The following is a 16,847-nucleotide window of genomic DNA, read 5'->3' as shown; positions in this document are numbered from 1 at the left end:
CAGCCTCCACCACTTCTTCTGGCAGCTCATTCCATATGTTGCCCCTTAGGTCTCTTAAATCCTTCCTCTCTCACCTTAAACTATGTTCTCCAGCTTTGGACTTCGCAACCCTGGGTAAAAGACCTTGACTATCCACCCCATGCCCTTCATGATTTTATAAACCTCTAAGGTCACCCCTCTGCCTCCGACACTCAGGGAAAATAGCCCCAGGCTATCCAGTCTCTCCTTATAGTTCAAACCCTCCAATGCTGGCAACATCCTCGTAAATCTTTTCTGAACCCTTTCAAGTTTCACAACATCCTTCGAATAGGAAGGAGAGCAGAATTTAATGCAGTAGTTCGGCCAGTTTTGGAATAATGTCCCATACAGCCACAACATTACCCCCAACTCCTATACTCAATGCACTGTGGTAATACAGTTCTTCTTATTGTATCATTAGATTGTTAGTTGTAAACTGATTTGGCGTGTGCTTTGATTTTTAATCAGGTAGGGAATGCAATTAGAAAAAAAAATTGGTCAATTGACTATTACACATTTCTGGAGCAGATGGGATTTGAAGCCAGGCCTCAGTCGAGGGATAGGGATACCACCACTGTCTCACAAGAGGGCCCAAATATAAAGTCACTTCATGATAACCTCACCTAGTGCAGGAACTGAACCTGTGCTGATGCATCACTCTGCCTTATGAACCAGCCATCCAACCAATTGAGCTGGTCAACCTCTAAAATAACAGACTCCATCATTGGGTAGTCTCTTAGCAGCCGAACATGTTGACCATTTGCAGCAGAAATTGGTATTTTTAGGATCTGGTGTACATCATAGGATCCCAAAATAGTCTGTTGCTCAAGCTGATTAGGGGGACTGGGGCACTAAGTCATCCCCACAACTAACATTTCTGGTAGACAATCCCTGAAAACCATCACCCATGAAATTAAATCTCCAGGGTTACACAACTCCTGAAAACTCAAGGAAAATTGGTAGTTCCATTAATTTACCTCCGAAGACATAGGAGCAGAGACTGGCAAGTCTGTCGAGTCTGCTCTACCATTCAATGAGATCGCACTGAACTGAATCCTCATTCCACTTTCTTGCCTTTTCCAGAATTCTCTTGCTGAGGTTAAAAATCCATTTAGCTCAGCCTTGAAAATACTTAATGACCTGGCCTGAACAATCCTCTGAGGCAAAGAATTCCACAGATCCACTAGCTTCAAGAAATTCCTCTTTCCTGTTTTATATAAAAACCCAGATTGTGAGATTATGCCCTCTGATCAAAGAGCAATCTTTCTGATTTTACCCTATTAAGTCCAAGAATATTATCCGTTTCAATAAGGTTGCCTCTCATTCTTCTTTATTCCAATGAGTACACGCCCAATCGACTCATTCTATCCTCATAAAACAGATTCCGCCCCCCCACCAATCTGGCTGACCACCTGTTCTGAACTACCTCCAATACAACCATAATCTTTCCTGAGATAAAAGGGACCCAAAATAGTCCACAATATTGAAGATGTATGCCTTGTATAGTTTTAGCAAAACCTCCCTTTTATATTCCATTTCTCTTCTCTACCACCCAATAAATTTAGATATTACCTTGTGATTCATGAACAAGAACTCCCAAATCTTGGTTTCAATACTTCCTACAGTCTTCCTCCATTTCCTATATAGTCTCTCTATTCAAACTGAGAATGTGCATAATCTCACATTTTCCTATATTGTATTCCATCTGCCAAACTTTTTCCCCACTCGTCCATATCCCTCTGCAAGCTGTCATGTTCACCACTTGCCTTCCACTGGTCATCCACAAAAGTTAACTATAATCCATTCATTTTCTTGAGTTATTAATATATATTATAATCTGCCTGTAAAGCCCTTTATAGACTTCTCATCTGTACCTCCACACTTGTGACATTAATAATCAAATCAAACCAGCCTCTATACTGATCCCTGTGGCACACCATTAGTTTTAGGTTGTCATCCTGAATTTAAACTCCTTAACTAATCATACTTTTCCAAGGATTACTATATTAAAGTCATTCTCAACTACCAAAGATAAATTGACTGGTTTGTTAATTCTTACACCCTTTTTTTAAAAAAAGCTGTAACAAATTTCTAGTCCCCTGGAATTCAGTCAGAGGACGATTGGAAGATTAAAACCAATAACCACAACTTCCAACCATAACTCCTTCAGCATCAGATACATCCTCATCTGGTCCTAGTGACTCAACTGAGGATGTATCTGGCCTAATATACCCCATCTATTTTTGGCCCGTAGGTATTCAAAGTTTGGGAGAAGATTTGTAGCTCAGGTGCTCGTTGTTGTGGTTTTGTTCGCTGAGCTGGGAATTTGTGTTGCGACGTTTCGTCCCGTCTAGGTGACATCCTCAGTGCTTGGGAGCCTCCTGTGAAGCCTATGGGCGAGAGACGCTAAGACAAGCCAGGAAATGGGAATCCTGTGCCAACCGTCTAAGGCTTCACAGGAGGCTCCCAAGCACTGAGGATGTCACCTAGGCAGGGGGTGAAACATCTGCAACACAAATTCCCAACTCGGCGAACAGAACCTCAACATTTTTGGCCCATCCAGCATTTCACTACAGGTCATTCTGCTAGAACACAACAGTGGTATCCCTCAGCAACCTCGTGCTATAGACAACTGTATTATGGAAACCTTCTGTGGATGATTGCTAAAGAAAATTGCTCAGCCAGTTCAGTCAAAAGCTTGCGTCATCCAAACAGCATCCATAATTCAATCACATTATAGCTGATTTCTGTTAACAAAACGCACATTATACCAGAACCACCTGTCCTATTTTCTGATTTTAGCAGCACCTTCCTTCTCATAAAAGGCGTATGCAGTGTAGTCATACTGTTACTCAGCCATGCCCTCCGTCTCCAGGGAGGCATTTCCTTTTTGGTCCCTAATCTGTAGGGTTTACTTTGTAGCTCTCATTTTGTTTTTTAATGCACCTCAGAACTTTATGTTCAGCTCCATTCTCACTTATCGACAAACCATCATTCACTGAGCCCTGGTTTTGTTTGCCTCATCTTTTCCCCTCTCAGGAATGTACCTAGCCAATACGCGAATTATCTCCTCAAAAACACAACCCATTTTTCCATTAATTCTGCCTGCCAGTTTTTGTCTGCAATTTATCCATTCCAGATTGGATCTTAATCCATTGAAATTGAACTCCGCAATTCATTTTCTCTAAAATCTGGATTGGTCTTTGTCCTTCTAAGTTAAGGGTGATCACTGTCCCTTAAAACATTTTGCTGACTTAAAGTCACCTTAGTCATCAAACCAATCCAGTAATGCCAGCTTCCTCATTGGGCCAGACACATTCTTGAAAATTCTCCTGAACATAATTTAGCAATTATTCCTTCTCTCTGGCCCTTTACATCATTATAATCTCAATCTGCATTGGGATAATTAACATCCCTCATTGTCACTACTCTTTAGCTTTTGTTCTACTCTACAATTTATTTGCAAATTTGTTCCTCCATAACTTTTCTCCAATTGGTGGCCTATGAAATAAAGCAAGTGTGAAAGGGACTTGTATTATCTCTTCGAATTAACCAAATTGGTTTGGTCCTTGTATCCACTAAGACCGCCTGCCTCCAGCAGTTAAACTTTAATTAAAATCAATACTATCATCCTTCCTTCCATAATTCATGGTGGCCTTTTCTCCAAGGACATTTAGAACTCAATTCTGTTCACCCCATCTGGACAAGGTCATATGCTGATATGGCTATCCAAACCAGTAACTCACCAAACTAATTCACTGACATGCACTGTTAACCCAATTTACTGAATGTTCTCTTACTGAAACCACCTTGCCTTTTTTCGCTCTCTTCCAATTGCTTATACTTTATTCTCTCATGGGTTGTGGGTGTGGCTGACTGGCCAACATTATTGCCCAGCAGTAGCCATCTTTGAAATATGTGGCTTAGCAGGCCTTTTCAGAGGGCAATTTAGAGTCAAACCACAATGCACCTCAATTTTCCTCTCAAATACAACAAAGAACTGTAGACAGTGCAGATCAGATCACTGGTCTTGAAGCATTAACTGTTTCTCTCTACAATGTTGCTAGACCTGATGAGTTTCTCCTGCAGTCTTAACTGACTAACTGATCGGTACCAAATCAAAAGCATTGGCAAACAATCCAAAAGCTACTGGAGGAATTGCCATGACTGCTTCAAAGACTGGCAGAAGCAGAGACACTGAAAAGAAATTAAGGAATTTAAAACAAAGCACTTTGGGAACAGTGCAATCGAATAGCTCTCCCAAAAAGCTGGGACAGGCAACATGGGCCAAATGCCCTCCTCCTATGCTGTCAACATTTGGGACAAAAGCATACAGTGTGGAAAATCTTTGTTTCAACTTAAAACAAAAAGCATGATTTTATATCAAGAAAATCACTCGTACCGCCATTAAAGTATTTTCTAAGATTGAAAGTTGACTTATAAGAGGATGGTCAAACCATGAATTTTCAGTTTAAAAAAAAAATGGGAGGCAAGTACTCTTGTAAATTGGGACTTATGATGATACTTAGCTAAGTTTTGATTATTAAAGGCCAAGGTTTGATCCTTGGGCTTCCGGAATCTTCAGATGTTACTGGAGAGATTTGATGGAAAATGACTTATGACAGAGTCTCTGAAGAAACTTCAGAGACCAAACATAGAAAAGCTTAGCTCATTCCATTCACAACATCTTATTTTAAGAATACACCTTCCTGAGAAACAGAAGGTACCATCTGGACCAGGTGTTTGTTTGCATCAAATACATCCTTCAATACTACTTCAGCCCTAAATTAACAACTTTACTGTTTCATTATGCTATACCTAAATCACTTTGAAACAGAAAACAAATTTGGATAAAGCTTCTCCAGGCAGTCAACTGGAGTTGCAATACATAAATCTTTAATTAAGATCTTAAAAAACAAACACCTCTTTTGTTCTGGGATATTCCAAAATAACTCAAAAGTTGTACAGTGCTTGTGTTTTTCTTCAAACAGATGACAATCCAAAGAAAAAGTAAAATTTCTTCACTACAGCAGCATTCCTTCTCAGCTGCAGTTCCAACTACCCATACAGAGATTTTTGCACTGATGCCAAATTATGGCATCAACTTCTGGTTCCAAAGGCCCACACAGCTGACATGAAAATTAAAAGGAACACTGGCCACAAGCCTGAAGTGGGGGGAGGGGGGAGTGTTTTTCTGGTATTGTCAGTCAATGGACTACTAATCAGCACACTCCAATTGATGCTCTAGGCTAATAATCATGAGATGAATCCCACCATGACAGATGGCAAAAATTGGAATTCAGTGAACAAAACAAATCTGGAATTCAACAGTCAAAAACTCATCTGCTTTATTCATGTTCTTTGGAACCGGGAATGTGCTATCCTCACCTGGTCAAGCATTTATGAGACTTCAGATTCATAGCAATGTGCTGTCTTAACTTCTCAAGAAATGGCCTAGAAAACCACTCAGCTGCATGTAATTGGTACATATTCTGATAAAAAAGGAATTAGATCAAATGGACAACCTGGTACGGACTAAGACGCACACAGTCCTGTTGACATCTGGGTTTTGCACACTAAAATTGGAAATTCCGACTAAGAGACTAGTTAAGTAATAGCATGATAGTGATGTGTTATAGAAAATATGTCAGATGCCATTAATATCATCCATCAATATATCCTGTACGAACAGGAGAGAATTCTAAGAGGTGATGGCACCTACAGTTGGGAGACAGTTGCCATTGAAGTCCCCATAAGAAAAGCATGGCGATTCAGATTGGATAATACTCTAAATGTTCTGTTACTACATTCTTAATAGATTCCACCAATTGTCCCAATGAATGATATTAATCGATCTGATCTTTGGACCCTGCTTTCCGTCTCTCTCTTTTCTTCAAGTGCATTTGTGGTTTTGAAGTGTCTCATTTCCAGGAGAGCCTAGAGAGAATCTTAGAGTGTTATACTTTGTATATTGCAACAACTTCTTTTAATAACCCAGGATGAATACTTCAGGTCTAGGGAATATGTCAGCTTTAGTAGTATTAGGATTGTACTTGCAACTGCCAATCTGCTTGTGGTTGTGAGGGACCAAAATCATTTTAAAAAATAGGATGGTGTGAATCAAGCTGTCTGCTTTGTCAAGCTTGGAGTTGTACTGATCTGTGGAACAGGGAGAATTCTATCCCACTCCTCACTTTGAGCCATATCGATGGTGGACAGGAGGTGTCAATACTCCCTGCAACTTCCCAGCCTCTTATCTGTTAAGAGTTTGTATTTGGTCCAATTAAGTTTATAGCCAATGGTAACTCTCAGGATGTTAATGGTTCTGAATAACAAGCAGAGATGATTAGATGCTCTTTCCTTGGAGATGGTCTGGCTCTATATGGTAAATATGTAACTCTTACTTATCAGCCCAAAGGAATGTTGTGCAGGTGCAGATAGTTTCCCGTGCTGAGTTATAAAGGAGGTCAAACATTGTGTAAATATCTCCACTTCTACTTTTATAGTGGACAGAAAGTCATTGATGGCGCACCTGAAGATCATTGGGCCTAGAGGACTGTCCTTTGGAACTCCTGTCCTGTGATGGAGATGTTTGACCTCCTACAACAACCACAGCTACCTTCCTTTGTGGTAGGTATGGCACCAGTTATTCAAGAGTCATCTCCGATTCCCACTTATTTCAATTTAATAGGGCTTCTTGAGGCCATATTCAGTCAAATACAGCCTTAATGGCAAGGTCTGTGATTCAACTCATTTCTGGAATTCAGCTATTTTTCCAGTATTTGAACGAAAATTGTAAAGAGGTCTGGAATCAAACAGGCTTGGCTGAACACAAAATGGAAGAAATCAGTAAGAAGTGTATTCCTGTGTAAGTGTTGCTGTCTAACACCAAGATCATCTTCCATCGTTTTGTTAATGCATGTATACAGTGGTGTAGCAATTTGCCAGATTACATATGTCCTGTACACAAAAGCCAAGATAAATATGGGCAATTTTCTACATCGTTGGGCTGATGCCAGGTGTTATAGCTGTACTGGATCAACTTGGCTCGGGTAATAGCTAGTTCTGGTGCACAAGAATGAACAAAAAGGTGCTGGGAAAACTCAGGTGGTCACATAGTACACATGGGGATCTAGAGTTAAAGTTTCAGGTCAGTGACCTTGCTTCAGAACTGCATACTCAAGACTGGGTCAAAAAGCTTTTTGGACTCCAAGGGTTTAAAAAAAAAATCAACGAATATGAAAATCATGCAGAGAAGTGGTTTGAGACCATGATCTCGTAGGATGTTTGATCTATTCTACTTTAAATGACTTTACAATAGAAACTGACAAGAGTTAGGCAAAGTGTGACAACGGGAAATAACAAAAAATATCTCTTATTTGACAAATCCAAGCAATATAATCCTGTTAAAAAAAAGAAGAAACCAGACTTAGTGTTCACTTGTGAAACAGGGCCCCCAGCACCTTCATGGTTCCAAAGACCTGATGCCAGTGGATAATGAATCCCTGCTTTGTGATTTTCAGATGGCCCATGCTGTGATGTAGGGCAAGAGATTCATGTATTTTTAAATCCACATTTAAAATAAATTGTTTATTTGAATCAAATGCATATGGGTTTTTCTGTGCATCTGGAGAGTTTAACTATTAACTTCAAAATATTTCTGTAGACATGTTGGTTTCTTTTACAACTTGCTACAGAAGTAGCTTTCAGACCAAATGGGTTTTGTGTACATTAGAAGAACTGACGAATGACCAAAGTAATACAATTGTGTACCAATGTTTCTATATGAAATTTCTGGAAATGAAGCTTGAGGAAAATACCGATTGCTTGAAAAGAAAATTTAAAAAAAATAAAAAGTATAATTTGATGCACTTCTGCAGAAGTCCTTGGATGAAGATGTATGTAAAATGCATGCCTTAACAAAAGAAGATACAGAAAGGGAGTTTTGTAATAGTCCAGACCAGAAGTGTTTTGATAAAACCCAAAGTAGTATTGGAAACTAAGAACACTTAATCTTAGGTGTATATCAGCTCCAGGATGCAGCTATCACATTTCCTAGACAAAGTTGAAATCACACAGTCAGATCAAACGGTTAAATCAAATCTAATGAGAGAGAAAGGGGTTTTCTCCAAACATATGTACAATGGGTGCTTTTGGCCATTGTATTGGGTATATTGGGGACTAAAGAGAGTTTTTTTTGCGGGATTAAGGGGATTACATATGACCACACGTTTCAAAATCTTCATGTTTGTCTTATACGAGTTGGGTTGATTCAATTGTTTTTGCTCAAGAAATTACCATTTTATCATTCAGACCAAATGTGCAATGTTGCACCCTTATGTTCCAAAAAGAGGCTCTCTCATTGAAACCAAAACAAAATAAAAAGTCTATCGAGTCAAATTTCAGAACGGGATCATACTTCTGAAGTTTGGAATACATTTATTCATAGACTGAAGCATAGTTTACCTCCTGACTCCACACTCTCATGTTACTGCCTCTTTGAACCCTCACGTCTCTATTCAGTTAATACCCTCTATTGCTAACGTACTTAATCTCGACTAAGACAATTAATTAACAATAATCAATAATCAATCATCTTTCCTGTACAACGTACACGTTTAAACATAATAGAAATACTCAAATTTGGAAAACTTACCAAAATGGTGTATATATGTAGGCATCTGTAAACAGGAGAAAAATCCACTAGATCCTGGGCAGTGAGAACCTGTTGAGCACATACCAAAGCTTTAAACCAAACATCCAGTTGCACTAGTATAATTAATTTCAAACTTTACGTTTTGACAGTAAAACGCCCAGCACACTTTAGATCTTGAGATCTAGTACAATTGTCCAATCAAGATGCCGAGAAAGAACTGTGCTCTTCTCATGCTCCCCTGTCAGGGAATTAAACCTTACTTTATGGCAAATAACTACTTGAATCAGCACATATTTGATCTTAGATGAGCACTTAAAATATTAAGATTAACCTATAACTCTGGTCGCCCATGGAACTCATCGGGAAGAGAACAGCCTTCACAATGTCTTACACCAAACATTCTAAACCTTTACAATATTTACATTAGTACAAAGTAGAAAGTAAATGGAAAAAAAGACGAATGGATTAAAAATTGTATTTTTGGATTACAAACATGTACTTAGTCATATAATTAGTAACTACATTTATAATCAGTCTAAATAAGGAACAATCCTTAAAATTACCTCTGCTTCATATTCTTCTTCATCATCCTGGAACTGTTCTAACATGGTTTCATCCATGCGGTCAGGAACCATACCACTAGCAATGCACAACTTCCTTTCATGGCTCGTATTGGTTTGCTTCTTCACAATACTATTAAAAGTTCTCTGCTGTTGAGACTTTAAAAAAAAACAAAGGTTTATGGATCTAACACTATGCAGCATTAAAGATTACAAATTACTTGCACTTGAAATTCATCATTTCTCTTGATCTAACTTTTATAAAATTAACTTAGTATCAAGTGTACCAAACTAGATAAACACATTGTCACTTATCTGCCAATATAAAACAGAAGTCTTAAAACATTTCAAATGAATATTACTTCTATTTTTCTTAGATAATGGTTTAAGTCTTAGCTCTTCCTCAAAAAAAAAGAGATCAGCATCTAATGCAGCCAAATAACAGTTTGACAAGTCAATAAAAAGAATTAAAAAACTTCTCAAAAGGAACATACACTGCAAATGCATACACCAAACCACTGCTAAAATGTAACTCAAACATTAGGTTGTGGAGGCGCCATGTTGGACTGGGGTTAGAAGTTAAACGATAAAGTTAGAAGTCAAACGACACTGGGTTATAGTCCAACGGGTTTATTTGAAATCACAAGCTGTCGGAGCACTGTTCCTTCATCAGGTGTCGGGTGAAGTGACTTCACCTGACAAAGGAGCAGAGCTCTCCAAACTTGTGATTTCAAATAAACTTGTTGGACTATAACCTGGTGTTGTTCGACTTAGATTTTGTCAAAAATTTAATATGTCATGACTGAGTATTATGTTCTTAATTGTATTCCAACACTTAGATATTAATTTGGTCTTGAATGACAATCCATCTCCAAATGCCTCAGCAATAGATATATTTAGGCAAAAGTGAGGATTGCAAAAATCTGGAGATTAAGGTCAGGCAGCATCTGAGGAGCAGGAAAATCAATGTTTCTGGCAAAAGCCCTTCATTAGGAATCCCCGATGAAGGGCTTTTGCCAGAAACATTGATTTTCCTGCTCAGTAGATATACCTAGGTGACTTTGAGGTACTCTTAAGCGACCCTCTACTAAGAGGGTCTTACTAGGATTCTGTGCACCTATATACAGACTGTATATTCAGACTGAAATTGTCCTGAACCTCTTCCCTTCTGGGGAGATATGTATAGTTTCATTAAAGCGCAGAAGCACGATACACTGAAAACATTTTTCTCCTAAAATCTTGAGAAAGATCTAAGTTCACTTTTTTTAATAAGTAATAATTTATTATACTACAAAATTCCACACTTCAGTTAGGTGCCATAGATTCTTTCATTAACAGGGAATTTGATTACTTTGAAGACTTTTTTTTACAAAAACATTGCCGCACACAAAATATAGCAGAAAATAGGTTGGTGTACAAAATGCCAAAATGTCTCTAAATTCAAATAGAAAACCATGATCTGAACTTGCATCAGAGCTCCAAATCCAGCTTCAAGTAAACTAGTCACCAAGATTCGGTAATATTCTTTGGGGGGGTGGGGGTCACCAGTTGAACATTGTGAAAACCTAGCTCATGCAAATCAGTGCAGTATCACCAGAAAGAAGCTGTCCTTATTGGTTATACATATGTGCCTGCCTGTCCCCTCGGGAAAACAAAACCGCAGAAATCGTGTGCAAGAAGAATACTGGATAACTTCTATTCAGCATTTAAGCCAACTATTGGGGCCCCAAGTTCAGCTAGACAGCTGAAGAACAAAGATCAGGGAACAAAACTGGTCTCCAATAGTTACATTTAACCATGGAATTGCTTAGACTGAATTCTAATGAGCGAGTTTATACAAATCACATTACATGTAATTACAATGAACAGAAAATTAGATGTTACTCTTTTCTCAAAAAGACTTTAGGAATAATGTTTCCTCACTTGTTTCATGGCCATCTCTCCTATTTTATCAGAATGTTTCCGAATACTTTCCAAGAAATCTTTCAAATCGGACATGGAAATTTCCTTGACTTGTTCTCGCAGCCTGGGAATATTTTCAGTCATGATCTGACAGAAACGATATTGATAAACCTGTGGAAGATAGGTATTTTCTAGAAGTTCCATAGTTTTCAAAGCAGAATAATATCTGGGGGGAGAAAGAAATATGTATCGAATCACATTCATTACTCCAAAAAAGGATTACTTTTTAAAAAAAGAACGAGCCATTAATTTAAAAATAAAACAAAATTAAAACAATTAGAAAACATCTCAGGCCCAATAGAGTGTTCATAAGAATTTCAGTATTAATCTCCCTACAACCATCCTCTTCCAGGTGAGATAACTATCATTTGAAAATCAGGAAGCATGATTTTTCTCAACTGATGCAACTTGCCCATTTTCCTTTTGAAACTCGTTAATGTTTTGTTCATTATCCCAACTGATCTTCTCCAAAGTGTCTGAACTGCCTACTTGTTTCACCAAGAAATCAATACTTATTGTAACAAAAGAATTTCTAAAAATTAGCAATTTCTCTTTTGTGCTCTTAAGACGTACATCCTAGCAAAAACCTATTCAACCTTATAAAATGTTCATGACAGTGACATAAAAATTTTTAAAATATTAAGTGCCACAGCACCATTCCAGCTGTCACAACCTGATATTGTATGATTGAAAAAAGTTCCAAATCCTAAGAGATAAACATGAAAAGCTATAGTGTTACTAAAAGCTCAAAGTTGTCTTGTGTTATTGTCTGAATCCCTGTTATTCTGCTTAACAAGACAGATAAAGTGTTAGAAAGCAACTAGAAAAGAGTTCAGAAATGATTAAGCCAAAAACATGCTGATAAAAGTTTTTCATTTTCAATACTAAAGGAATCAAGTTACGCAAGTAAAATGTATAACAATCGGCCTGTCCAGTAAAGCTCTGAGTTAACAGTACATTTGAATAGATTGGACTCACTTAAGATTATAAGCAGAGGCTAAAAGCTCAAGTGAAGAACTTTGATCCTGATGACACTGAATCTGGTGCAACACAGAATGGCATATTTGTTGGGGTATGCCTTTGTAGCATATCAAAAAAAGAGCAATGGAAACGTGCATCCCATAATGCAGCTTCAAGAAACTATATTCATAATAACATTGAAGTCATATAAACTGTTTTATTCAAATTACACTGATCATCTTAGCTTTGCACTGTTAGATCATGTGCAAAAAGCCTGACTTGAGAAAGACACTCCATCTTTCAAATCCATTCTGCAACCTCTCATTATATCTGTCTGGAGATCAGGGCCTTGCCTTTTAACATCTGTTCCAGTGAAAAAAATAGGTTTAATTTTAGGTCAACAGCAGGTCAAGGTTTAAGTTAAAGTTATTTCGTTATACATAAACATACAGCTTAGGATGCTTTTGGCAGTGATAAAATGTTCGTGACAAATGTGCAAAGCTACAAAATGCTTTATTTTGATACTCCATAAAAAACTCAAATGATTTGAGTGCACATTTTACACAAATAACCAAACAAGTTTGTCATTGCAACTTTATATTGTTCTTCAAATCAAGTAATGAAAATTGTATTGAAAGGAAAATGAGAGTTAAGACAAACTCAAATCTACTTTTATTTAACAAACCAAAAACAAAATTGGTTCCCAATCTGCCCAGCTGTTAACTGAACTTGGAAGTGGTATACCATTGGTGTTACTTGTCAAAAACATCCCCTTTTGAAACTATGAAGGCAAGAGCCAACTGGCTCCGTGGCACCAGTAGTGAATAATTCATACATGTTATCATAAGCCATTAACCCAATATTAGTAAATCCTTATGTCAGACTTGATGTTAATAGACAAGTTTATTATGTACAAATTTCATTACTAATTTTACATTTAAGTACATTATAGCTTCCACTGGCCAAGAATTTAAGAAAACAACACTATTGATCATGCTATTTTCTCAAGAAAGGTCAATTAGGAAAGATTTCCATGAACTGCATCAATTGGCATATTGGATTTCGATGCAAAATAAAAATTAACATTTGCCATTCAACACGGTCCTTAGGTAGGGCAAACTAATTAAGTGATATTATTTTGATGTCTGCAAAGAGCACTGAAGTGTAGTAATTTCAAATTCCCAATAATACAAGACGAATCTTCTGGAGAGAGTCACATTTCAATTTTCCAAGTGACAGCATATTCACTGGTATATTATTAAATACAGCAAGACGATTTTTAAATTTGAATTATTGTCAAGTACTTCGGTACGGTGAAAAGGCTATGCACCCTGCCAACATCATAGCTGTAGTACAATGATTTGTGCATTCATCACAAAGCTGTCGCTGTACAGCTATAAAATGCCATTGCCTAACAATTTGGAAGTTTGTCAGCATAAACTGTCAATAGGTCAAATCTCTGACCAATCAACATCCCAGTCTACTCAATGATCAAGAAAAGGAAGGTGGTCAATGCTTTCCCTTGATTCTTTCCATGTAATGTGGCCATTGCTGGCAAGGCCAGCATTTAATGGCCACCAATTTCCCTCGAACCAAGTGGCTCATTAAGCCACACAGGTCAGTTAATCACATTACTAGATGGGATAAGAATGGCAAATTTCATCTTGTAAAATGGCATTATTGAACCAGGTGCATATTTATGACAACTGAAGAATTTTCATGGAATTAATAATTGAATTAAATTTCACCAGTTGTCATGCTGAGATTTGAACCCACATCCCTAGACCATTTTATCTGGGCCTCGAGATAAATAGTTTCACAACATCAACGTGGACCACTTTCTCCTTATCTTTGGACAGAATTTGGCTAAGCCATTGATAATGGACAAGTTGTTCACATTTACTCAGAATGAACTAGTTTCTGAACAGCTCTTAGTATTGGAGTTCCAATTCAGGAGTGACAGATTGAACTGGTTTTGAGACGATGACGATGATAACAGCGACAACAACAACATGCAAGTTCCACCAAAAGCATCAAAATATTAAAACTCCCAGTGTCTGCGTGGGTTTCCTCCCACAGTCCAAAGATGTGCAGGTCAGGTGAATTAGCCACACTGAATTACCCACAGTAGGGTACGGTAGTCAAGTGCATTAGTCAGAGGGAAATGGGTCTGGGTGGGTTACTCTCTGGAGGGTCGGTGTGGACTGGTTGGACTAAAAGGGCCTGTTTCCATACTGTAGGGAATCTAATCTAATTTGGGGGAAGTGGTTCCCCACCTCAGTTACTGTCAGGAACGGACATTTGAGACAGAGCACACAAGTCACCTAGCCTTAGTCATGAGTATAAGCAGTCTGTTGATGTCAGTTTCAAAAATAAAAAGACAGCTCAAAAGGTAGAAGACAGAGGGTGGTGGTGGAGGGTTGTTTTTCAGACTGGAGGCCTGTGATCAGTGAAGTGCCACAAGGATCAGTGTTGGGTCCTCTACTTTTTGTCATTTATATAAATGATTTGGATGAGAGCATAAGAGGTACAGTAAGTTTGCAGATGACACCAAAATTGGAGGTGTAGTGGACAGCAAAGAGGGTCACCTCAGATTACAACAGGATCTTGACCAGGTGGGCCAGTGGGCTGAGAAGTGGTAGATGGAATTTAATTCAGATAAATGAGAGGTGCTGCATTTTGGGACAGCAAATCTTAGCAGGACTTGTACACTTAATGGTAAGGTCCTAGGGAGTGTTGCTGAACAGAGACTTTTGAATGCAGGTTCATAGCTCCTTGAAAGTGGAGTCGCAGGTAGACAGGATAGTGAAGAAAGCGTTTGGTATGCTTTCCTTTATTGGTCAGAGTATTGAGTACAGGAGTTGGGAGGTCATGGTGTGGCTGTACAGGGCATTGGTTAGGCCACTGTTGGAATATTGCGTGCAATTCTGGTCTCCTTCCTATTGGAAAGATGTTGTGAACCTTGAAAGGGTTCAGAAAAGATTACAAGGATGTTGGCAGGGTTGGAGGATTTGAGCTTTAGGGAGAGGCTGAACGGGCTGGGGCTGTTTTCTCTGGAGTGTCAGAGGCTGAGGAGTGACCTTAGAGGTTTACAAAATTAAAAAAAGGGGCATGGATAGGGTAAATAGGCAAAATCTTTTCCCTGGGGTCAGGGAGTCCAAAACTAGAGGGCATAGGTTTAGGGTGAGGGGAAAGGTATAAAAGAGACTTACACGGCAAGTTTTTCACAGAGGGTGGTACGTGTATGGAATGAGCTGTCAGAGGATGTGGTGGAGGCTGGTACAATTGCAACATTTAAGAGGCATCTGGATAGGTATATGAATAGGAAGGGTTTGGAGGGATATGGGCCGGGGTGGGACTAGATTGGGTTGGGACATTTGATTGGCATGGACAGGTTGGACCAAAAAGGGTCTGTTCCCATACTGTACATCTGACACAATAACGCAGGTTTTAAGTTCTGAACAAGACAAGTCTTTGATGGACATGACACAGTTAAGTTACATTTTATCACTACAAACAATTTATGAAATTGTTCAAGAACTTCTGGCAATCAATGTGATACTGCAATTTGATGATAGTAAGGTCATCAATATATTTTAAAAAGGCAAATGCCAGTGCCAACTTTGCTAGCCAGCATTATTGATTACAAGACAGACAACAGGCCCCATCAATTCCCTGGGCACTCCAGCAGGCACATATGACCTCCTTAATGGCTAACTGACACTAAAATAATTATAGCAACCTTCACTTTTAGGTCTTGTTTAGGGTCTGTTTTTCCAATGTTCATTGCAATTTTCATGGCTATGAAACTCTAACTCTACATTAACAATTTAAGAGCTGTGTCTTGATAGAATCACTGGACTGAACTACAAGTAGAACAGAAATCCTATTGACTTGAATCCATAGAAGTTTAGGCAAATGAGAATGTCATCTAAAGGTGAATGAAGCAATTCAGTCACCAGTCACCAAAGGATTTCAAAAATAGTGAAGAATACATTTAATTGCCTCAATTTTTCATGAGTAATATGCAGTTAAAGCAAAAGTGAAAACATATCATTTCTGGATCAAAAAGCTGCAAGACTGAATGAGGTGCAGAAAAGAAAACACAATGGAGGGGACAAGGTCTCTATACCTTTACAGGAAAGGTGATTTTGTAGGGTCAGATGACCAGAATTCAGAGCCTCTCCTCAGCTAAATCAAATGGTAACATGACAGAAGCAAGGTATGTGGTCCATCATGCTTGCACTGGCTCTTTGAAATAGTTGTCACACTACACATTATTGCAAGGGAGTGGGTCAAAGTCACTAATACGTTTTTTGCAATTTATTTCAGTACAGTGCTGCATGTGTTTGATAGAGAGTATTTCTACTTGCACTTTAGAAATTATTCATGTGGAAAAGAACAAAGGAACCCAATTCCAGCTTTAATAGATTCCCACAACAGCCTGATTCCAAAGCATTTTACTCCCAATGCAAAATCACAATTTTAAATGAGGACCAAAAGCCAGGTTAGTCCCAGGCTGAATAATCCAATAAATCGCAGTGTCCAATAATTTAGTGGTTGAGACTCTAATGATCTGTTGAGAAGACTATCTTTATTAGAGCCCCACTTCCTGCCAAATCAATCCTTATTTTTTCCCCATTAAATTTATTCCAAAGTCACCATAGCTTGCTCAATAGTCAATTTTCTAT

At 38.3% G+C, this 16,847-nt stretch overlaps 1 protein-coding gene across 5 annotated transcripts in view; it reads right to left on the bottom strand.

The window, feature by feature from the left end:
• The window catches only part of LOC140463573 (exocyst complex component 6-like), a 193,151-nt gene that overhangs the window by 130,459 nt on the left and 45,845 nt on the right, over positions 1-16,847 (bottom strand). For 4 of the 5 annotated variants that reach the window (XM_072557753.1, XM_072557754.1, XM_072557756.1 and 1 more), the window contains exons 6-8: positions 11,158-11,362; positions 9,238-9,393; positions 8,675-8,743 (exon numbers count right to left, since the gene is read on the bottom strand). In XM_072557753.1, coding sequence (XP_072413854.1) covers positions 8,675-8,743; positions 9,238-9,393; positions 11,158-11,362 — 430 coding nt within the window. The remainder of the gene's footprint in view (positions 1-8,674; positions 8,744-9,237; positions 9,394-11,157; positions 11,363-16,847) is intronic. The other variant, XM_072557757.1, reaches the window with a different exon arrangement.

This window comes from Chiloscyllium punctatum, chromosome 38, assembly GCF_047496795.1.
Source record: "Chiloscyllium punctatum isolate Juve2018m chromosome 38, sChiPun1.3, whole genome shotgun sequence".
Lineage (NCBI taxonomy): Eukaryota > Metazoa > Chordata > Chondrichthyes > Orectolobiformes > Hemiscylliidae > Chiloscyllium > Chiloscyllium punctatum.
The sequence above is the reverse complement of the archived record's forward strand: the minus strand, read 5'-3'. Positions and strand labels throughout refer to the sequence as shown.